The 25,812-nt window shown below is 35.7% G+C and overlaps 1 protein-coding gene across 1 annotated transcript in view; it reads right to left on the bottom strand.

Moving 5' to 3' along the window:
• Positions 1-25,812, bottom strand: part of Pard3b (par-3 family cell polarity regulator beta) — a 1,014,040-nt gene that overhangs the window by 434,584 nt on the left and 553,644 nt on the right. The window contains exon 11 of the mRNA XM_027941877.2: positions 6,302-6,487. Within this exon, the coding sequence (XP_027797678.2) occupies positions 6,302-6,487 (186 nt within the window). The remainder of the gene's footprint in view (positions 1-6,301; positions 6,488-25,812) is intronic.

A 25,812-nucleotide genomic window follows, 5' to 3' on the forward strand; every position in this document is an offset into this window, starting at 1 on the left:
GAACACTTTTTCATATATTTGTTGATAACTATTTCTTCTTCTGTGAAGTGTCTGTTCAATTCCTTAGGCCATTTATTGATTGGGCTATTTGATTTTTTGATGTTAACTTTTTGAGTTCTTTATATATTTTAGAGATTAATGTTTTATTGGAGGTAGATTTGAAAAAAATTTCTTCTTGTTTGTTATATTTATACACCATGCTCCTGTTTTATGAAAACTAAAAATTAATCACTAGAACAATAGCCTGAACTAGGACTGGAAAAAAAAAAAAAAGCTAGAACAAAACTCTGAACACAGGATTAACTCACCATGTACAATATAAATACTAATAATTTAAAAATGAATATACCTTATGAAGGGAAAGTGTGTTAGTCAGTTTTCCACCACTATAACAAATATCTGAGATAATCAACTTGTAAAGAGGAAAGGTGTATTTTGGCTCATGGTCAATGAGTCCTGCTGTTTTTAAGGCCTGTGGTGAGGCAGCACATTATGGAGGAGCATTTAGTAGAGCAAAGCTGATCCATGTCGTGGCCCAGATGCAAGAGAGAAAACTAGGATGAGTCCAGGGTCCCACAGTCGCCTTTGGGACTTGTTCTCAATAACCTGAAGCCCCCCTACTAGATCTAACCTGTTAAAGGTTTTATTTCTCCACATCATCTCCTGGGATCCAAACCTCTAACACATGGGCTTTGAGGGGTTGGGGGAGATTCAAGGTCTAAACAATAGCAAAAAAATACTATTTCGATCCAAAGCATCATCATCTTGGTATATCAAGTTTAGATGATAATATCCTTTTCATTATGACCATAAATTCTTATGTTTTTCAATCCCAATAGACAATCATGGAGTTCAAAATACATATCAAAATGATGTAGAGTTTCCAAAATGTTATTTAGCACAATCTAAATGTATTGCTTATTTGCATTTTCATGTAAAAAATAAAAATGCAAACGTGATAAAGATCAGCAAGTAAAACAAGGATGGATGCTGGTATTGTGAGATTTTAGAATTAATGTTGTATTTTTATAAAGTAGCTCCGACTGTGCAAAATTAATAAATGATAAACCTAGCTATATGAATTAATATGTCAATGTATTTGGCTTTTAGACAAACAAAATTGGTTAAAATGTATTTTTCTTATATTGAAGTTAGTAATTTTCTTTTTCTAAAGGAAAAAAAAAACCTTACTTGCTATTTAGCTATTATTAATTTATGAATTTATTTTTCAGGCAAAGTTCCTGCCTTTAGCTGTTCAAAAAACGTATGACATCTTTGTGGTTAGGGCTGCAACGTTAGCGTTGAGCTTCTTACCATTAAGGATTTGCAATGGAGGTTTTTACACCCCCAGACTGGTCTTTTTGTCAGAGCAAAAGCTTAAAAGACACTGACTACCAGTAAGGAGCCTCAAAGTTCCTTCACCAGTAGAAAATGTTATCAATTTTAAGAAAAATGGAGAGTTGAAGAAATCATTTAACATTAGTGTTCCTTAAAAAGCTGTCCCTTTTATCTTCCCTTGGATTCATTAATTATAGATACACCACATGATTTATAGATACTGGCAGAGATGGAGGTGGAAATTACTCACACTGGGAACTCTGACCAGACTCCTGTTAAGAGGGCTGGAGGCTGTTAAGTGTTCCATATTACAAAAAGACATAAGATTCAGGATTAAGCAACATGTTCTTGTATATTCTATGGCTGTGCATGTTCTCTGCCCCCCAAATCAGTTTGGTCCTTTACACATATTAGGATTGACTTGCATTAGTTAAAATTCTTTTACCCATGACTAAATAGTGTAGACTATGAAATTCTGCATCTTTCAGAAAGAGCATCCCAAATTTCCTAAGCACACAAGAATCAAATTACTTAAATTATGTCTATTTCATATTCTGAGTGCATACATTTGCAATTAGCTATGTCAGGCATTTTTCTTTCATTTAATTTCATCATCATCAAGTAGTATTTATTAAGCAAAAACTGGCTAATTAATTTTCTACAGAATAACAGATATTCTTACATTCATTCTATTTAAGAGTCTTATCTACCTGATACACGGCATTTTTTTTTCTTAGCAAAAACTACCTTTAAATTTAAATTTTTATCTGATTATATCAAGGTTCCAATAGGACACATTCCACTCCCACAGTCACCATAGTCAATAAAAAGGTCATTCTGAAAAAGTACAACAGACTCCATGGAATTTTTATTTTTACTGTAGCATGTTAATATATCTTTCCTAAATCTTTCCAAATATCACTATTCTGGTTATAAACTTTTTAAAAAGGTGATTCAGGTAGGAAAATAAGCAGTTTAAGTGGGTATAAGCAATCAATATAAAACCCTATTTTTGCTAAAAATTAATATAGTTTATTATTATTAAAGAAAAGGAAAGCCACTGTTCTCAGAATTCAATGTGTTTAGTAAATGAGTATGAAAATATCTAGTGACCACTGACACTTTACTTGTGCTACCCTGGAGAAAATAAAAAGTGAGTTTTTATGTGGATCTGGTGAGGAAGAATATTTTCTCGAGGTATGTTTTTCAAAGTGCAACAAAGACAATATTTATTTTTATTTAACAGCATTGATACCACATTTCACTTGAAATCCTAAACACAAAAATGAAATTTTAGAAAATCATCCTCAAGGATATCAAAATTTCATCTCATAGTTCTCAGCCGTGGAGAAGTCAATACACATACTTATACTAGTACATTTTGTCTCTAGAATCAATTAGACTATACTTCAGGGGCTAAAGTCCAGGAAGAAAGGCAGAAAATAAAATGGAACAGGAAGACTAACAGGGCCGCTGTGGAGGCCTACCAGCAGCCATACTAAAAGAATGCCAGTTTATACATGAAGAAGCACAGCTAACAGTGGCACTTCTAAGGGCTGTACAAAGACCTCCAGAAACCAAATCAGCCTGCAATTGCCTGCCACATGCAAGGGAGCATTTCTGGGCAATATTTCTCAAGATGCAAACTAAAAGTGACATATTAAGAGGAGATTACATAATTGTGAATAGAGTTAAATTACTGAAATTTGCCTTTAGAATGAATCAGGGACCCAGTTTCAGGAGAGTATCCTAGAGTAGATGGGTGCTCTTAATTGCAAATGGAGATTTACATCCCCGTTAGAAATAACTTGAATACAAGGTGAAACGATGGAAAGCAGTAGACCGAGAGGTAAGTGGGGGAAAGAAAAGAAGCCCTCAATTAGAGTCTCAGTCATCCAAGGGTTTTACATCGGGCAGGTAGCCTATCTTTGTTTACACCAATGGAAGCCCCAGGAGAACAGAGCACACAGAATCCACAGGAAGAATTTGGTCATACTTTTCAAAGTAGTTTAGTTTTCAACAATCCACCTTCCCTTAAGGGAAAAACACCTTGAGAACCAATTAGTGATATGAAGGGCCAAGAGAAAAAGCCTGCACTTGGGTAGAAAGAGTATTTTGTTGATTTCAGGGAAATACCTAGGGCCAGATGCTAAGGTGGATGTTCCCAATGCTTTGCCCCAAGGACACTGCAGTTTGTTACATTTGTATCTCCTCAAGGGGGACAGGAACAAAGTCTCAAAACAATTTTTGTAAGACATAATCCAGAATCATAGAACAGGTGGCAATTTTCTGAAGAGTAACGGTAGATTATTGGAATAGCGGCAGAAGAAGAGAAAACAATTTTTTTTTTCCCCTGTTAATCAGATTTCTTGTGAGCTCACTCAGGCCTCTATATTCTTTACACTGCAAAAGGTAAACAAGACAAGTGGATACTAAACACTCACAACAAGGCTAGATTCATGATTGATGCCTCATACTGTTTAAGATCAGCTATAAATATGCTGTCCAGTGGTTTTTAATGGTGTGATCGTCTGACTCAGCAGACCAGTGTCAGGAAAGAAATTTACATAAATGGAAAGTGAACTCTTTCTACAAGAAACAAGACTGTTAGAAACTGCTTAGGTAAGGAGACACTCACTTACACAAACATGGATATACGTATTAAACCATCCGCCAATATCTGCTGGAGCTTAAGTTATTGCCCATAAAAAAGCAAAGATGTTTGCTTTTAATTTCCAAAACGTCATCTCAGTTTCGATTTTACTGGGAATAAATTCCCTAAATAGCACTGTCATTAGGAGTAAGAAGAATAACATCAAGCAGTATCCACAAACATGACTTAAGCTTAGCCCATGTTTAGGAGGCTTCGCTAAGAGGGGTAAGCATGAGAAGACCATGCCAGGGGGACAGTCTCTGCTGTCATAGAGCATGCCTGCTTGGTATTGAAGAGCCATCCTTGTACAGTGGCATAGCAAAGGCTCTTGAGCCCAATTTTAGTTTAGCAATTCCTGGCTACCTGATTGCAGTAAAGGCAATAACCTCTGTCCTGCTATATACAATTTCCTCTTTGATAAAATGGAATGATGCTGATAATAAAATGTGAACACGAAGAATGAAATTAGAGAATCCATCTAAAATGCTTACCTCGGTGTCACCCAGCATATACTAAGCACTAAGCATAATAAGTGTTAATAGCTGTTGTCATTGTTACTGTTACTATCATCTCCTTCTATTCCTAGTTGTGCACTCTGAGCTATATTCGGAGTATTATAGATTGGCTGATGGGCCTTGATTCATCATCTGTCTCTGCTCCCATACTTCTGCCATAGTTTCAATGTGGCCAGAGGATATTTCTCTACCACACCACTGTGGATTCAGCCTTATAACTTGTTTTGGCCAATTGTCTGGTGTGGAGTGAGGGTAAGCTGATTCAGAGTCTAGGCATTCAAAGGCCTCCCCCACTTCTGCTGGCCCTCCTACACCTCAGCTAGCCTGTTGATCCAAGGAGTAAGTGAAATCTGTGGAGCATACTCAGACCTGAAAACCTATGGTGTGAGAAAGAAAACAAAACAATTCAGAGCCACCACCAGCAGCAGCTGCCCTGCAGAGCCATGGAAGAAATAAAAAATTATTGAAATTAATGAATTTTTGTGATTATTTATTATATGACAAAAGCTAACTGACATAGGAGCAAACTGAAGAGTTGTCTATTCACAATGCAATCCTTATTTCCTAAGTATCTAGATTGAAACAAAAGTGGAAGGGTAAATGTAGGAAGATAAATTCTTTAACCAAGCCAGAATTCTAAGACCAGGGTGTTCCCCTGGAGTCTAACTAGGTCTTCTTGGCTTTTGCATGAAAATAGGCATACATTATCAATACTGAGATCATTTTTTAAATGTTTAACATTTATTGGAATCCTCTGTTAGGTACTATGCTCAGCACGTACTTTTACGTGTATTTTCTCTGTTAGTCTCAGTAGCACTGGCACTATAAGTTTTACTCACTTCACAAATGATGAAACTGAGGCATTTTGAGGAGGAATAATTGATCTATATTCAAAATAAAAAGGCAGTATTCAAACTCAAGAACCTCATTGCCGGGTATGAGCTGATGGTGACAGAAGCTACTGGCTTGAACATGTACTTCCTCCCTACAATTGCTTTGCTACTCTCATCACATTGTTCATGTTAATTGTTTAATCCTTAGAACCCTATGAAGTGGGCTTTGCTTATTATTCCCATTCTACAGATGAGAAAAATGGGAGATAGCCGGCCAAGTTCCTTGTACATGTTTTTGCAGAGGTAGGGAGCTGGTGGGCTGGTGTTGAATGCAGGCAATCTACTTAACTGCTTCACTACATTGACAGCTAAAGACACATGGCTCACCCCAATGGGTCCTGAACTCCCCCTGGGGTGGGCAATGTGACTTTAGCTTCCATTTCTCTGGAAATGTATAAACTTATGCAAATGTTCAACAGCAAACATGCATTCTGAGTACCACAGTTATCTTTGGGTGTAAAACTGTGATAAGTGACCTTTAATTGACACTACACTCATTCGCAGGCTCCACTGAGCTTTCACTCCTGCAAGCACGATTCTCTCATTTGTTGCCTTTTCATCCACTTGTTTTTAGTTTTGTTTTTTTCTGGTTGTGTATTTTTAGGCTCAACTCTGACAGGTTACCAATTCAGAGGCATCCTAATGTAGAGTAATAAATAAGATGTGAAAAAAAAAATGTAATCGTGATGGGCTTTTAGAACTATCTCTGGGAAATACAAACAACCATCTAAGGTAGGAAACAGCCCAATAATTCCCTGGATCCGTTCACACACATGTCTCCTGAAGCTGTCAGGAAAGGTGCAGTGGTCTCAGCCCAGCACACAGCTTCTCCATCCTGACCCCAGCACACCAGCCACACCTGCAAGGACCTTCTCCTGAGCCTGCAAATATCATCTGCTCACCTTAAAAGCAGCGCCTCCGTGGATGATGGATTTGATAAAAATCCCCAGGTCGGTTCCAGTCTCTCTGGATTTGTTTCCTTTCAAGCTCACCCCCAGGCCAGCAGAGCCCGAGTCATTCAGGGGGATCTCAAAGGTGAGTTGCTCGCTCGTCTCGAGGGAGAGTGCACAGCAGTCGGGTTCTCCTTTCTGTTGGGAGAATGAACACGAAAAGAGTGAGTAAAAGAAAGCAGATTGGCAGTTCCCCCTCTCAGTGACCAAACACATGCAACAACAGGACAGGGTGTGGGTTTCTAATGAAGGTATGCCTGCTCTCAGCAAAGGCTGCTTGCTTTTATGCATGGGGGCCACTGCCATGTCACCAGTGGGGCCATGAGCTCTCAAAGATGATGTTTGGTGATGGTCAACTGAACGAACCATGTTGCAAGGCAGAGTCATACAAAGCGAAATGGTCCATGGTATTTGGAAATTCAGCAGAATATTTTAAAATCATATATTACAATATGTTATTTATTAAAATATATTATAGAAGTTAGACCTTAGGCTTAGGGAATATAAGGTATCAAAAGATACCTTAGAGATACTGCAGTCTCAACATCTTCATCCTACACATGAAGAAATAGAGCTTAGTGGAGAAATATGTTAAAATTTCAGGGAAACATTTCACCTAATTAATTTAAAACATTTCATTTACCATGGACTCAATGCGATTGGTAAAGATTGCCAATAGGACACAGAGCCCCCAAAACAAAACAAACAAAACAAAACAAAAAAACCTCTAACTTTAAAGTTAGAGAAATGTGATTTATAACGGGTACATTGAATTTAATCTCCCTTTTCAAATATCATGCTCTAAACCTGCATTTTGGGAAGTAGAACCCACTGCCAGTCAGTTTTTGGACCCTAACAAAAATTATTATGCTCAACAAATAATTTGTATCCTGTTTGACAAATCACTTCTAGCCATGAGCCAACTATTCTCCAGACATGGTTAATTGTATCTGGTCTCAGTGTTTTCCAATATACAGTAGTGGGGACAGACACCTGCTATACACGTGACAATCTTTGTAGGCGTCCCTCTGCATTCTTCTCAAGCTTGCGGAAATGGGAAACTGCCACAGCATTTAACTGGAAAATTTGAAAATGAGATATTCCTGGAAGCCATCAGCTCATTCTGGGCCAATAGTTCCTTCCTCTCTGTAATTATGTCTAGAAACTCTCATCTTAAGGTCACTTTGAGGGGACTCTTATGTAAAATTGCATATTTAAAAAATTACTATGAATGCCTGAATGTCAGTCATGAATAACTATGAAATCAGAAGTAGCAAAAACCCTATAATTAAAACAGGATTAAGGGGTCTGATCATAGCCAGATCCACTGCCGTGACATTTTCAACCCCTAACAAAACAGAGGGAACCCACATTGAACTTTTAAAGAAATAATTCCTTCATTTAAATTCATTGTAAATGAAGTTAGCTGTTGAAGATTTTCACAATAGGTTGTTCAAACACATGAAACTTTATTGCTTAATTTAATAAACCTACTACAGTTTAGCCCTTTTTAACTAACTTATTATATTATCATCTAAGGAACAAACTCCAGTATTTGATTCAAAATATCTGTCTTTTTGCCATTGGAATGATAGCACTTGGCACTAAATGAAAATAATCAGCCTTCATCTTTGTCTTCCAATATGCCTATTAGATCCCATAACATTTCACAGTCATTCATATTTCCTGGCCTCTTTGGGAGTTGGTTAATTTTAGTCTAATAAAGTTCCAGTGAGTTAAAGCATAAATTAAAGGTAAACTGTTCTGACTATAAATTTGTGAACATTTTAAGAGGAAAAACTAGAAAGTTTCTCTGGTTTTTATCTAAGGGAGACAAAGCAACGAAGACCAATTTTGCTATAGAAATACAGTAAAGTATCATTTAACGATGGGACATGTTCTGAGAAATTATCACCAAGTCAGGTGATTTTGTCCTGCGGATGTGATGGAAAGTACTTACACAAGCTGAGAAGGCTATGACATCACTAGGCAATGGAATCTATAAACTACCATCATATATGCAGTTTATCACAGAAAAAAATGACATTGTATTGTACATGACTATACCTTCAAACCACTTTTCTACAAACAAATAAGTTTTCTTTGGGCAACTGTGTTTAATTTAAGATTAAAATAAGATTGATAACCATTTTTTTTTGCACTAATACCTTTCCTTTATTACCTTAGTATAAGAGCAAAATAAAGATCAAATGGCATTATCTTTTCATTTGAAACTCATCTTTTCTAAGTTCCTGACATCTGAGAGTTAAAAATATAACAAAAGCAATGTGTTAGAGGCTTAACAGTGATTTTTTGGTTCCAGTCTAAGTGTTTACACATATAATTACATGGACTCTTCACAGCTACCCTTCTAGGTTTATTATCATGACCATTTTACAGATGAGGAAGGCGAGGTGCATAGTAGTTGAGTACCAAGCCTAGAGTCCAAAGGACTTTAAATGCTGGAGATTTATGGAGCCCAGGTAGCCTGGTTCCTGGGTCATACTATTAATCTATTTATTTTTAGGGAAGAGTTTTGTGTGTCCACTGCATTTCCATATTCTCCATTATTCTATACCCATTTCAACAAAAAGCACCAATAATTTATGGTGTATATGTTACTTTAAAATATGTGTATATAGTAAACTGCTAAGTCAAACTAATTAACATATGCATTACCTTACATACTTACCATATTTTTGTGATGAGGCCATTTAAAATGTGCTTTCAACAATTTTCAATAATATAATACATTGTTATTAATCACAGAATTCAGTATGACAGATCACTGAAACTTACTTCTAGAATTGAAGTTTTGTATACATTGACCAACTTCAATCTTCCCCACCCCTGGTAATCACCCTTCTGCTCTCTGATTCCACTGAGCTCAACTCTGTCAGACTCTTAACTGTTAATTGTCTAAATTCTTGTGTCCCAACTATTGTGAACCACCAGTGTGATATGACCTACCCTCAAGAAATACCAAAACAGATTCCGACAAAAACAAAAAAAAAAGGACATGAATTTTATAGTCTCCACCAACTACAGTTTTGCTTACATCTTTCTTATGCTGTACCATGCTTAACCCATAATTAGTGGTCTCTAATAACAGCAAAATTCCCAATGGTGAAGGAAGCCATTACAGTAGTTAACACGGCCATTTCCTCTGTTAGAAATAAATGTCCCTTTACCTAATGTACAAAAAAAAATCAATATGCTGTAGGCCTCTTTCCAATAATCTTGGTTCAACCAGCGACTTTGAAAATTAAACTCAAATCTTGCCAGACAACACTCTGCAGCAGATGGAAAGGGGTAAGTACTCTCAAGTGCCTCCAATGCAGGACCCCAGTGATGTGATGAACAAAGGCAATGTCACACTCGACATCAAACCCTCTCTGGCTTCCTGTTTTACAGACAGGTGTTCTTTCCACATTGTGTCTGGAGTATCTCTTGCTTTTTTAACACATCCCCCCTACATGCATGCGTGCATTCATACACACACACACACACACACACAAACTCCAATAAGTTAATGCTGGTACAACAGGGAAAATCTTGTGAATTTCTTTTTTTTTGGTCTATTCATTATTTTTCATTTTTTGCTTCAGACCGTGACTCTAGACACAGATTCCTCCAGATTCCTAGAGCTAGGCTCAGAGTGAATGCCTTCACTGCCTAAAACTAGGCCTAATACCCCAGTAACCTGCCCAGAGCCAATCATGCCACATCCTCAACACAGGCTTTCTCAACTTCAGCACAACTGACATTTGGTGCCTGACAAGTCTTTGCTGGGGGGCGGGGGGCTGTCCTACGCATTGCATTTGGTGAAATCCCTGGCTGGATGACAATAATAACCACCTTGCTTAGCTGTGACAACCCAAAATACCTTTAGAAACTATCAAATATCACCTAGGTTCAAAATCAGCTCCAGTTGAAAAACCACTGCCCTGAATCAAAAATTATCAAATGCAGTCAAATTCAAAAGAATCAGCCAGACACAGTGGTACATGATAGTAATCTCAGGAACCCCAGAGGGTGAGGCAAGAAGGTGGGAAGTTCAAGGCCAGCCTCAGCAACTTGGTGAGGCTGTGAGCAACTTAGAGAGACTCTGTCTCAAAATACAAAGGGCTGGAGATGTGGCTTAGTGGTTAAGTGCCCCTGTGTTCAATACCTAACAACAGCGACAATAACAACAAAAACCATCTAGGACTTCCTGCCTCATTCAGAGAAAAAGCCCAAATCCCTTATGATGTCTTACACACTCTTCCTAAGCTAAGTGCTCTAACTCTCATCCCTGACCCATCTGCTGCTCACCCTGCACCAGCCACTCTGGCCTTGCTTCTTTCCTTTAGCACCACCTGCACACTTCCAGGGTCCTTTACATTGCTCCTTCCTTCTCACTTTGAATGAACCTCCAAAGTATTCCGCAGATCTCATTCCTTCATGTCTCTGTCCAAATGTCAACTCCTCAGTGAGGTTTTTCTTCAGCTTTCAACTTAAAAGTGTTACTTCCCTCTCAAAAGCATCCTGCTCATGTCTGTTATCTTGCTTTGCTTTTCATGACATTTACCACACATTAAATACTTGCTTATTTTTTAATAACATCTCTCAAATACAGGGATCTCTATATTCTGCTTTTTCCCTCACCAATATATTCCTAGTGCCTAAAACAGTGTGACTTAAGTACAGGTGTGGGATAAATATTTTTTAATGAATACATTGATATAAACATCCAAACGCACATGCTTGGGTGTATGTATAGATGTGTATCTGTGTTGTGTATTGGTAGGATTCTATATACATCTATAAGCAAATGAATAAATTACTGGCAACCACATTGGATGCAATGTTTTAATAATTAAAACATTAATATAAATTAATTTATTATGTTAAAATAATTTTAACAAGCATAAGGTATCACAGGAATAAGGACTCTTCAGTTAAGGTTAATAAGGTTACAGGGAGATGTTAAAGTAACTTAGAACAATTTCCCTTTTGATACCATACTTCCTGCTCCTAGGAGAGGATCACCCAGCTTGCCTTCAACATTAAATCCTCAATAAGGCAAGATATTCTATAGCTACTAATTTGTGATAGATACTGGATTATTCATGGTTTTAAATTGCATCAGGTACACCTCAGAGTATAAGTGAACATTGCAAATGATAATATTCAAAGTACATTTCATCAAGCTTGAGAAGTATTGTGATCTAGCACCCAGTCACATTATCTATCTCTATGTCTGTCTATTCACCCATATCCACACACTTATCCATCCATCTATAGGCCTACATGCATGCACACGCACAGACCGTGTACACATACAAATTCCACGAGATAAGATTCACCCAGAATGTAACTCATTCTGTTGATTTTTGTACTATGCTACTCCATTTGATATTTTTAAAATCTTGGTTATAACTCACAAAATTGATTCTATAATATAGCACATTTTTAAATTGGGAAAACTGCAATTATGTATGTATGGGTATTATTTTTATTAAGTAAAAGGAAAAAAATGAAATGAAATACAAAACCTAAAAAGATGTTAACTTCCTTTTCTTTCCTGATTTTATAAGCCATTTTAATGCTTTATCACATCAAGCTCTAGCCCTTTTTCTTTTTTACACAGCCTTCAAGTTCCTGTAACTATTTTCTGTTACCATCCTAGTTTTGTGTATATGTATTTCTCTTCTCCCTTCCTTGCAGTTGTTTCTCTTCCTATATCTCCACTGTTCTGTTTTGTCTGTGTATTGCTACTGTACTCCAAAACCCAATGAATTAATTCTTAGAGATTTGAAGATGAGATGGACCTGAATGATAAGAACTGATCTTTGCAAATCATAGCCATTTCATAAAATTTTATCAGGCACCTACTGTGTACAAAACACCCTAATGGGAAATGGTCGGTCTACATAGATCATAATTGGCAAAAACTTCATTGCACAACATGGGGGAGACTTCAATTTCATTCATGCTATTATCTGGAGAGGAAGAAATAGAATTTAAGAATATGAAAGAAGAGTCCACATAGTCAGATACACTAACTGTTTTTATAAAATAAGTGTCAAAAGTCATTACTTGGCATGAGAAGAAGAAATAGAATCAGAAAGATGACTAGGGAGGCATCCATATTATTAGCTTAAGAGTATTCCAAATGAGGCCATCTCTAGAATTGCAACTATCTTGTATTGCAAAGTAGAGCTTGATTCGCACACCACAAGTGGTAATAACCCTGCCTTTCAAACCCTGTGGGAATCTACCAGTCCATGGGACCAATGTTCAGTTTCCCAGAAGCCCAGGTCAGACCTGAAAGCATCCATGCTGAACCTTTTACGGCCCTCATTTCATTAAATGCTGTGCTCCTGGCTCGGCATGAACGAGCTTTGGATGTCTTTGCTTTGCCTCCCAAATGTGTAATTAGTGTGTGTTGTGAGCAGCTTACTTTATGTAAGAATTATGTTTCACATGCAGTCATTTTGTCAATTACCAAGACTCAAACAAAAGAGCTTTAAGGGGGGAAAAAAGAATAATATTTTCTTATATATAAAGCAAAAGCTATACCTGGAAATTCTGCCAGGACATTTTAGAATAAGCTTAACCATTGTTAATTTTTGCCTGAGTAAATTCCAAGGAATTTAAAGGGATGAAACTTTTGTTACAGATAAATAAATTTTCACAACTATGAAAGGATAAGACACCTACCTGCAAGACACTTAATTTTCTGAAAATATTTTCTTAATCTTCTGAAAAAAGCACTAGGTAGCTATTATAGGCATGAAAGGTTTTTGGCCAATTGGATTATATAAAATTCAGATTGTGAATATCATCCTACAGTGGGGATCAGAGGCTCATTCCAACAGCAGGGAACCATTTTATCTTTGATTGTACTTTTCAGAGAGTAAAGAAAAAGATTAGAGATGAGCAGGTGCATGTGAAGGTAAATGGTGATCTAAGTATGATCGTTTTAATAAATGGTAAAGGACTTTTTCTCCCACTACTGCTGATGTATAAACAAAATCAGCAAAACTCTTGGTGATTTATAAGCAGGCAGATGATCTATTATTGCCTTCTGGACAATATAGATGAACCTCAAAAAAGAATCAGATAGCAAAGTGCTAAAAAAAAATTAAACCTGAATTCTCCTCTAATTTGTTGAGAAACAGTCCAAAATTCAGTATCACATATCAATCATAAAGAAAAAAAATGCAAGTTAATGTTCATGTGAGTAGGAAAAAATTTTCAGAGAGCTAAATGTAAGCAACTCTGGTATTTATTTTTAATGAAAGGAAAAAAAATTAAAGGTAGATTATAGTTAGCTCAAAAATGTCAGTATTTAAAATTTATGTTTTTATTGTGCTCTCTCAAAGTGCACAATCATTCATTTTAGATAATTTTAACCACAACCTGAATGAAGAAAATCCTAGATTTGTTTGTATTTGAGATATTTTTATTAGCACATTCTAATTATACAGACTAGCAGGATTCATTGTTACATATTTGCACATGCACACAATAGAAAAATATAATTTGGGCATTTCCATTCGCCAATATTTCCCCTTTCTTTCTCCTCCCCTTTTCCCTTCCCCACTTCCTTTACTAGTCTTCATTCTATTTTCATGAGATCTCCTGCCCCTTTTTTTCTCTTTAGCTTCCATATATGAAAGAAAACATATGACCCTAGACTTTCTAAGCCTGGCTTATTTTGTTCAAAATAATGCTCTGAAGACCCAACAATTTTCCCAAGAATGACATAATTCATTCTTCTTCATGGAAGAATAAAAATCCATTGTGGGTATATGCCACATTTTCTCCATCTGTTCATCCATTGACGGATATATAGGCTGGTTCCATAGTTTGGCTTTGTGGATGGTGCTGCTATAAACATGGGTATGATGACTTCAATTCCTTAGCATAAATACCAAGGAGTGTTATAGCTGGGTCATATGGTATTTCCATTCTTAGTTCTTTTGAGTACCATACTGGTTTCCATAGTAGTTGTACTAATTTACAATCCCCCGACAGTGAAGAAATGTTCCTTTTACTCACATCCTCTCCAGGATTTATTATAATTTGTTTGCTTGATGGCTGCCATGGATAAAGATACTGAACTTTTTTTTTTTCATAATTTGTTGGTCATTTGGATTTCTTTTGAGAAATGTGTGTTTAGTTCATTAACCCATTTATTAGACTGTTTTAAAGTGGTAAGTTTTTTCAAGTTCTTTACTCTAGGCATTAATCTTTTTTTGGAAGAATAGCTAGCGAAGATTTTCTCCCATTCTGTAGGTTCTCTCTTCATGTACTTGTTTCTTTTGCAAAAACCTTTTAATTTGATGTCATCCCATTAATTAATTCTGGGTATTATTTTTTGAGCTTTAGGGATCCTACTGAAGAAGTCATTGCCCATTGGACTGCTGACTGTTTTTTGTTTTTTTTTTTTAGCAACTGCAATGTTTCAGGTCTAATACCTAGATCTTAACTCATTTTGAATTGCCTTTTGTGCAGGGTGAGAGATGGGGATCTAATTTTATTCTTCTGCATATGGATGTCCAGTTTTCCCAGCATCATTTGTTAATAAGGCTATCTTTTCTTCAACACATGTTTTTGGCACCTTTGTCAAGGATCAGATGACTATATCTGTATGATTTGTCTATGTGTCATTTATTCTCTTCCATTAATCTGTGTGTCTATTTTTATGTCAGTACTATGCAGGTTATTTGATACAATAAGGCTATAGCATAATTTGAAGTTGGTATTGTGATGTCTCTAAGCATTGCAGTTTTGCTTAGAATTGCCTTGATTATTCTGGTTCTTTTATTTTTATATAGAATTTTAGGACTTTTTCTAGTTCTATGAGGAATACCATTGGTACTTTGATGGGGATTATATTGAATCTGTAGGTCACTTTTAGTGATATGGCCATTTTAATAAAGTCAATTCTACCTATCCATGAACATGAGAGATCTTTCTGTTTTTTTGTGCTTTAATTTCTTTCTTTAGTGTTTTATAATTTTAATCATAGAGGTCTTTTACCTCCTTGGTTAGATTTTTTTCCAAGGTATTATTTTAGAGGGTACTGTGAATAAAATTGTTTTCTTGATTTTCATTGGGTTCATTTTTGATCTATAGAAAAGTTATTGACTGTTGTATGTTGATTTTTTATTCTCCTACTTTGCTGAATTTGGTAATTATCTCTAGAATTCTTCTGGTGGAGCTTTATGGAACTTCCAATTATACATACATATCATCTGCATATAGTGATCATTTGATTTCTTCCTACCCTATTTCATATCCCTTTTATTTTCTTCTCTTGCCAAACTACTCTAACTAAAATTTTAAGTACTATATTAAATAGCAGTAGTGGTAATGAATATTCTTGTCTTGTTTCTAATTTTAGAGAAAAATACTTTCAGCTTTTAATCATATAATATGTTTTGTTTGGGTATTTTTGTAGTCTTTCTGATGGTTCCTTCTATCCTTAATTTATTCAGTGTTTTTAACATGAATGTGTACTGAATCTTGTTGAGGGCTTTCTCTGCATGCATTGAGGTGGCTATGAATTTGAAAATTCCATTTCTGTGGTGAATAACATTTATTGATTTGCATATGATAAACCATACTTGTATCCCTTTAATGAAATCAATGTGGTTATGATGTACAATCTTCTTAATATGTTGTTGAATACAATTTGGGAATATTTTATTAAGGATTTCTGTACTTATGCTCAACAGGAATATGGGTCGCTAGTTTTCTTTCCTCAATGTGTCCTTTTCTGGTTTTGGTTATAGGGTGATATCAGCTTCATAGAATGAATCTGGAAGCGTTCCACCCCTTTTCTATTTCATGTAATAATCTGAAGAGCATTGGAATTAGTTCTTTAAAGCTCTGCTAGAGGTCAGCTGAGATTCCACTTGGTTCCAGGCTTTTTGTTGTTGGAAGACTTTTCGTTATTCTTCAATCTCATTGCTTGTCTGCTAAGACTTTTATTATCCTTTTCATTCAATTTTGCAAGGCATACATGTAAAGAAATGTATCTATTTCTTCTAGATTTTCCAAATTGTCAAAGTTTTCAAAATGGTCCCTAATGATCTTCTAGATTTCTATGATGTCTGTAGTGATATCTCTTTTTTCATCTCCAATTTTATTAACCTGTGTATTCTCTTCCTTTCTTTTCTTAGTTTGACTCAGGGTTTATCAATTTTTTCCATCTTTTCAAAGAACCAACTCTTGTTTCATTGAATCTTTGTATTGTTTTTATTCTCTATTTCATTATTTTGGGCTCTGATTTATTTTCTTTCCTTCACTGGTTTGAGTTAACTTGTTCTTATTTTTCTAGAATCTTTAGATTCATCATTAGGTTGTTTATTTATAATCTTTCTTAAATTTTTATGTAGGCATTCATAGCTATAAACTTTCCTCTTAGCACCTATTTCATAGTGTCCCAGTTTCTGACGTGTTGTATCTCTATTCTTGTTTGAATCAAAAATTTAAACATTTTCCCGATTTCTTCTATCATGTGGGGCATAAATATTTACAATCAGTATGTTTTCTTGTTAGATTGTTCCTTTTGTCAGTATTAAGTGGTGTTCTTTTTCAAGACACTTTTTTCATGTGTATTAGAACCATCCCACAGAAAGTGAGTGGAAAGAGGAAACTTCTAAAAGCAAGATTTGATCACTGTCCAAACTTATCTATACTAATTTTCTCTAAGTAAAAATTAAACTAATACCAGAAAGTCATTATTTATTGCCTGTTCAATATTAAAGTGCCTTAATGTAATATAAAGTCCAAGATTAACAAAAATCAAACAAATCAGAGTTGAAATTCTTATAGCAATGTTTCCTCCTTTCTGTACATAAACTTGAAATAATGTGCACATGCATCAGAATTTCACATTGTACCTACTAATATGTACAATATTTGTTTTATGCAGCAGTTGAGAATAAATTTAATTAATTAAAATGAATATAATATCTTATGTCATGAAAAATAATATAAAAGATAAATTCAGACAGCATGCATTTTTATGAAATTTCTGTTTTTTCATATTGAGAAACAACAGGACTTTTTGTTTTGTTTTTACTTTTCCTTGTTAAAGAGTAGATTAGAGAAAGTTCATAAAAAATCTTAAATATTTTATATGGAATACCTCACTGGCTAAAATATAAGACTATATAAGTTTTTATAAACATAAGATTCAAGAACAATACAATTGTAATAAATCAATGACCTTAAAGGGAGGATAATGGGCCAGATGCTACATAGAGTAGTACATTTGGGAAGCTGAGCCCTGAAGTGGATGACCTCTAATATCTTTTGCCATCAGAAATGCCAAGGCCTCCTGCACTTGATGCCTTTAAAAGAGATAGAAGTGAAAAGGATAGAAGTGAAACATAAATCACAATGCACAGCCGCATACTGAAGTGATCCCATTGCTCGATCTGCTCACAGCCTGGCTCTCTGCTCAGGAAGCAGGGGTGGCACTGACTGATGTGGAGGTGCCCTCTGACCCCTGAACAGTTAGTCCACAGCGCTGTTAATGTCTCATGAGGTCTGGCCCAAGACTGTGCCCAAGTAAGACTGGCTTCAGAAACAGTCAAAGAAACTGGCTCCCTCTAAGACATTGATCAGTGTGACACACGCTTTCACAGTCATTGCATGTTGGGAAAAGGAAGGGTTTCTCGGATTAAAACTTCTGAGAATTTTTTTTTTTTTAAGACTTCTCAGATCTTTTTAAGTGAAAGCACATATTCCGAGTCTTTGAGAGGAAACTAGAGCATACCTTTCATCATGTGATAAACATTCTTCTTCTTGTGGTCTGAGGAAGATGGGAGATACGTTAAAGAGTCATACACTTAATCCATAAACCGGAGAAAAGGAAAGCTTACTTAAGCCCTGGAAAGCCTACTTGAGCCCAGCCCAGAACAGCCAACCCCAGCCAACCTGGGGATATGTGAGCCAGAAACAGATGCTTTGTTGAGCACATCACAACACTGGGATAGTTTGTTATGCGGCATTTGAGGGCAACAGCTCACTACCAGTTTCATCCACTTGTCCTGTTAATTAATTATAGGTAGATTTCCTCTTTCCATTCAGTTTGTTTGTAGTGTGGTGATAAAAGTGGTTTCCTGTCAAAAAGTAGGGATTCACTAACTTATCTGACTATAGAACATATTTTTACATGGAACATATTATACGAAGAGTTCCCTATAAGACACTTGTGGTAATGTTGCTTTAGAGAATAAGAGGGAGCACTAGGTACAAAGCATAGAGCAGAAAACAGGAAGGCTCTAGAGAGAAATCGTGCAGGTCATCAACAAGGTCCTAGAGCTGTCAGAGAGCATGGTGGTTAAACTTCCTGGCTCCGTTATTTACATATCCTTATTTTGTGTGCACAGTTAACACCCACAACCACAGAGTATCACAGAAGAAACTGTAGACCCATGTCAGCCTTTAGAAGATGAAGATTGGTGAGTGCATCCTAAAGTCTTTAGAATTTAGGAGTCTTTATTCTACAAAATGGGATTAAATAATGCTTAATTTTTTCTTATGATAAATTTCCTCTTGTAGTTTTTGAAAAAAAACTTCTGAATTTGGTAGTTTCTATAGATAAAGATAATGAATTAATAAATTAGAGGTCATTATCCTGCAATCCTAGGAAGTGTTATGGTTACAGAATAAAATCTTATATCATCACTTTAGAAGTATAAGGACATTCAATAGAGCAGCCTCCATTCCAATTTGTATATGAGCCATTATCTAGGGTACAACAACCATCTCAGTAAAGATGATGCAGCTTTCTTCCCAACTCAAGAATTTTAATGGTAGGAATTCATCTCAATTGCTTTAATTTTTCCTAAAGGAACCAATAAATGATCTTTATTTTAAGGCTTGGGGAGTAAATATTTATTAAATTATGCCACACAGAAGTAAAAGTACCATCACAGCCTCAGAAAAGTAATATTATTCTATGGTGGGAGAAGGGAGCTACTGTTGGTTGGTGAAAGCTGATAAGAAAATCAAATGATAAAACAGAACCATTTTTATCCCGTCCTTTGCTCTGTTGTCTGAGCAGCATCTAATGTGATTCCAGCTGGAAACCAATCCCCTTTAGTATTCTATGAATGATAAATAATTTCTAAATTCCAAATAGGGATTGAAAAATCTCAGTGGGTAACAACCATTTAAAATTCATAGTGATGTTTATTTTTGTAATGAAAATGTTCTTACCATGTATATATAACATGCCATTTGTAGATAGACATATAATTTGCTTTTTATCTTAATAATTAAAACAATTATTCTGTTAAAATTAATTGTCAGATAAAACTCACTATAAAATAAGATATCATTTAGACCCTATAGTGGATGAAAACCCATCAAAATTAAAATGTGAATAGATCTTTCTATCATTATGCTACAAATAAATTGAAGGGAAAGGGGAAATCTACCTAGAGTGAATTCACAGGAAAAAGTGAATGAACTTGTCAGACAACTCACTGTAGTTTCCAAGTGCTGCATAACAAACCATCCTAAAATTATGATGTGCACAATACAGCATTGAATTTTGGTTCACACATTTACAGGTTGGCTTAGGTTTGCCCAGTCTAGGCAGGGCTCGGGTGGGCTTGCATATAAACTATGGATTGGATGTATACCTGTTCCACATTTCTCTTATTTTCCTTGGACCACTGGAAACTAGAAACAAATGTATCACATCATATAGGATAGGAAGCAAAAAGGAAAGTGGCTTTGAAGCATTTGCTCATATAACATCTGCTGACATCTACCAACCAAATGAATTCACAGTACTCATTCCTTGGGTTACAGTTGGAAAAGTACTCTCCAAACACCATGAGACCATAACAAGACCATAACAATATAATGCTACTATTTGGAAGTGGAGAATTGAAACCAATAATATCATCCACCAACTGGATGGCTTTTAAAAAATTTTTTTCAACACCTGGGAGATATTAAGAGTTAATGATATTAACACAGGGTTTATATTTCTATAAATCATGTCTTTTCCTTATTTTAGATATTACATTTTCTATTTGACATATCTATTTTTCCTGTAGTTTGAACCTCAGAGTACCTTGAGTCTGAAATTTTTCCCAAGCTAGTCACAAAAGTCAGCTAGATCACAGATGATTCTTCCTACACATCCCTGAACTGTTCATGACAGGTTCTTTAAGGGGACTGTTCAGGTGACTACAAAGCCCTAAGTAATTGGCCTGGACGACTGAACATTGCCTTTCAGTTGTAATAATTCTTCCTCAGTATTCATCTTCCAGGCGCTCCTTTCCCATGCATGTAAGGAAAGCAAGACAAGGGTTAGAGGGCAGCTTCTATGGCCTTAATTCCTATAAAATCAGTCTGTAATTAAGAGAAGCTTAAAAGTTCAGAAAACTTCCAATCAATTGTTGCTAAATGGAGGTGGAGTAAGAAAGACTTCTTTCTTCCCCGAACTCATGGCTCTTTTTGTTTTCCAAAAATGTCAAGTATGCTTCAAAGACCCTATGAGGGTGATGACAGTCTCAGTTCAGTTCATCCCTTAAGAATTAACATTTTTAGAATGAACCCAATGCTCTTCCATGTTTACTTGCTGATACATGACAAAGGAAGAGTCATCAAGACACAATTAGTAACTGAATCTTTTTAGTCAAGTGTTTCCTTGATGGTACAGACCCTACAATTTTTATGACAATGAAATCACACACAAGGAACTCTTCATTTCATATGTATGTGTGTACATATCAAGTGCAGACAGTGTTTTCAACTCCAAAGAAAATTTACAGTGAAAATGTGATTGAATAAAGGGCTCTGTACGTATTCCCAAATACCTTAACTCTGTGTCTCAACGTGTAAACTTCCTCTTCTTTGAAGAATTCCACAGTCTTATCAGTGGAGAAACAGTCTGCCCTTCTCTGATCTCCCATTTCACTTCCCTTTTCCATTCTTATGATCCTCCTCATTTTCTTCAGCTTGTCTGTCTCAACTCTGCTATACCACTGTGATCTCATCAAGGGCAGAAATTATGTTTAATTCAAACTTTGAATCCTATTTAGCATCCGGCAGGATGCATGCATCTAATAAATATTTGTTAAGGGATGACTTCATAAATTTTTTGGTGACACTTCTGTGCCACAGTACTCTTTTGAAATAATGGCATTAAAGGAAAGAAGAGTGACAGTCATGTTTTGCATCTATCTACAAAAATCATAGTTTTTAACACTTCTAACCTAAACTTTCAAGTAGTCACACATTACATGTGCCTTCTCTTACTTTTTATGGGATTTTCTCTGCCTGAGAATCACCCCATTTTGCCAGTGGCAATTCTTACACGTCAAAACCCATCTTAATTGTCCCTGTGTGACAATAGTATAAGGTCTTTGTATCACTCTGTACCTAATTAGATAACTAATCACATGATGTCCTAGTAATTTATTATTTCATAAATATCCAAGTCTTTGCCTTATACAAATTTAAGGACTTCAAAGGTAACAAGGACCACTCCACATATGTTTATGCTACTAACACCTATCTAAATACATGCCTAGAACAAGGCATTATTTAAAGAACATTGTTGAAAAATGCTCCTTTGCTATTTTTTTCTATTGAAGCTCCATATGGGGCATATTTTCATTAATATTAAAAAAATAGTTAGAAAATTACTAAGTAGGTTTCAACACTTCGTAATACAGGCCATCTGATAGGGTGGTCGTATGTTCATTAGCAAACAAGATTTACTATGATCGCCATCACCATCACTGGGTGGTATCTGGGAATATTAGCAATAAATCTGGGATATCTGTAGCCACAGAGTGGTTGCCCTCTTTCCATTGCTACAATAATGCTTAGTACAAACATGACCTGTTTGCACTTTGATGCCTATGAAGGGCTGAGCTATGCAAGAAAATAGCTTGCAAATGTTTCTAAGATCGCACATTTACTTTGGCTCATCTGATCACCATATCCGTTCTTAAGTTTTGATATGGGGTGGAGTAAATCTGTCATTCACTTTTACTTTATTATGACAGCTGGTACTATTTGGCAACTACCCTGTTCAAATTAACCCTAAAGAAGAATTTTTCACATTGAAAACTAAGAGTATGTCTACATCAACACCCAAACAATTGGTTGAAAGGAAATTTAAATTCACTTAGCGAAAGAATTTATTTGTTCTAAATAAAACTGAAAAGCAAACTAAAAGCTACTTTGACAGTTGGTGGTAGTTTAAAAAAAAAAACAGAATTGGGCAGCAGTTTGTGTGTCTAAGCACCAACTAAAACACTCAATATATTCAGTATCTGCCAAGCTTTAGCCTTCAAATCCACTGCACATTAGATAGAGATAATCTAGAATATATTTTTATACACTATTTCACTTGGAAGAAGAATCAAACTCATAATTCAAGTATGTTAATGGCTGGTAAAATAGAGTCCTGAGCAATTATTTTCTTGTTAAGGCAGCCTTTGATACCAGCCTTTGTCTTTGTGGATGTAGGTTTCATCCCATCATTTCAGCCACTTCAAAAGTAGGGCATTGGCTAAACAAATGCGAGTGATTTGTAAAGTCAGTCAGATTTTAACAATAGGAAAAAAATTAGTGTTTAATGAGGACTCATGTTTGGGTGCCTTTTCAACTTATTTTTTTCTTTAAATGGTAGACACAAAATCCAATATACTAAGGGAAGAAAGAAAAGCACAGAGATATATCCAAAGAATAACAAATTCTAGAATCATAAATAAGTACAAATCATTTACTATTAGGTAATAATGTAAGACACTATGTACGTGTGTGTATGTATCTTTATATCCTTTTAACCACTGCTTGGAATAACAGTATACTTTGTATTTTGTGTAGATCCCTAACTTCTAACAAAATTATCTGTACTCATAGAAAATTTAGCTATAACTTCCAAAGAAACATTAATGGTGTTCTAAGAACATTATGTATGATAAAAACTCATTTTTTTTGCCATCCCATTAAGATAATCTCCCACATTCTCTTAAAGACAAAGAGATGTGCAAATTTAAAAAAAAATTAGAATGATCTTCCTTTTATTTTCTTCACTCTCTAGACTATGGTAAATAATGTCTACTCAATACCATGCTCAATCATCTGCTCCCCTGGGACAGTACTTTCAATTAAACCTTTTATTTCATCCAAGAAGGCTTGTTCTCATTGACCACTACACTTTTTATCTGTGGCTTTATGATAATCTAATGCATATCTCCTCGAAGGGAGAATGGCCTGGCCTTATGCATCCTTATTGTTCTTAAACCAGAAGAGAAGTGAAAAACAAAATTAGCTCCTGCTGGAAGCCAGGAAGGAAACTGCATTTGTTTAACACAGCAAGAGGCCTTTCACTACCTGCCCAATGGCCTTGACCATTACACTGCCCTGGCCTCTCAATGTGCAGCCTGCCCCTTGCTGGCTGCTGGCTTCTGATAAGGGATGCCAACTCCCTTGGGAGCCATTGAGAGCTGAGAGCTGAGGCAATGCAATCTTGGGGTTATACTTTCAAAGGCTGGTGAAGGAAGTAAGATATTTACATGTGATCACTATTCTTTTCTGCAAGAAAACCCTACAGGTTAAAGAGGTACCTCTGAACTGCTAACTGAAGGCAAAGGCTTGGCTTTTTAATAAGTTAAGCCACAAGCTTGTTGGTAGGTTTTTTGCCTTCACTTTCTTTCTAACTAGGACCCAAGTGATTTGGTTTCTGTCTTAGAAGTGCACAAATAATAGTGACACATTATTAATGTTACCACCATGAAAAATTACTATCTTCTTTTCTTTTTTTTTTTATATAATCACACTCAATTATGCAGCTAAAGACAAGGCTCTATCCAGTGTAGTTCTATCTCAATGATATAGGGACTAAGTCACTGTTATGTATATCCCAAACATGAACAAATTCAGAAGACTTCATCTTTGTTTAATTTCCTTGCACGCCTACACAGCACATAAAATTATCAAGTTAATAATTGCATTAATATTTATTTATATAATTTATTTACAACCTGTCTTAAAACCCAAGAGGAACTGGGGTGGCTGGCATTAATAATTACACTGAAAATAATCTGCCAAGTTTTCAACAATTCACTAGTGTTGACATGGTCATATTTTTCTAATAGAAGAATCCAGAATACAGTGATTTATTTTTTGTATTAAATATGGCCAAATCTTAATGAATAATATTTGTAATTCGTTCATTTTTCTTTATGTGGAATGGAAACAAGCTTTAAATAAATAATGACCGTGAGTACAGACAAGGCAATTTCTAGTTAGAAAACTGGTTCTACACAGTGACTTTGTAAATGGTACTTGCAACTTATATCTTTTTGTTTTCCCTCAAAATAAATATTAGAAAATTTTGTCTCAGTTTCAATTTGCCCATAGGATTTGTTTATTCCATGTTGTCTCCAAAACTTACAAGTAGTAATTTACACTCTATTGGATGGACTGTATTTAACAATGTTCTATGGGGAAATGCACCTAAATTCCAATTTAGGAAAAAAAGAACACACTGCCTTCTGAGCTGGCAATTGGAGTGAAGTCCTGTTGGTTCCTACAGCAGCGCTGGCATTAAGACAGGATTGGAGGAAGGGCTCCATCTGCACCTAGCACTAGGGTAGCAAGTGCTGCCATGGCAGGAGGTCAAAGATGGGGCCATGAGAATGATATCTGTTGGCAATTTGTTAGCTCTCCATTTACTTAGGAGAAGGCACTCTTTAGATCAAGTGCTCCCCAGGTATTCTGAACTGTGGAACAAAAACATACTCAGAGGAGGACTCCTGCTGCCCATTCATATATACACATCATTTATAATTCAGGAACTGTCTATACTGAATGTCATGCCAAGATTTGATGCATGGAAATTCAGACAGTAGTACAGAGGAGCAGGAAGAGATCTTAAGAGACCATTTAATTCAATCCCCTTCTTTCATAGAGAAGGGAAATCTTTTTCCAGCTTACTATCAAGTTACTTTCATTTGATAATTCAATTTTACTATTTATTAGTTTATCACTATCAACACAATTCAACTCATATCCTGCAACCCCAATTCAGATTACAAGTATTTAGAAGAATAAATCTGCACATGGGGTGGGAGAATAAGGGAGAAGAAGAAGCACGTTCCTTTATAGAGGGAGGTACTCATTTAGGGAAAGGGAGATATAATATATATATATATATATATATATATATATATATATATATATATATATATATAGAGAGAGAGAGAGAGAGAGAGAGAGAGAGAGAGAGAGAGGGGCATGATTAAAAATGTTGCTAAACAGCAATGTAGGGGAGGGTACCATGCCTTATCAACTATTGTATGTGTAGCAATATATTTACATAAAGAGAGGACTCAATAAAAGTTCTGCAAATAAAATTAAGAGAAGAACCAAGAAATTTAATGACCATTCCAAATTCAAACACACAGTGGCAGTCC

The sequence above is a fragment of the Marmota flaviventris genome, chromosome 11 (assembly GCF_047511675.1).
Source record: "Marmota flaviventris isolate mMarFla1 chromosome 11, mMarFla1.hap1, whole genome shotgun sequence".
NCBI lineage: Eukaryota > Metazoa > Chordata > Mammalia > Rodentia > Sciuridae > Marmota > Marmota flaviventris.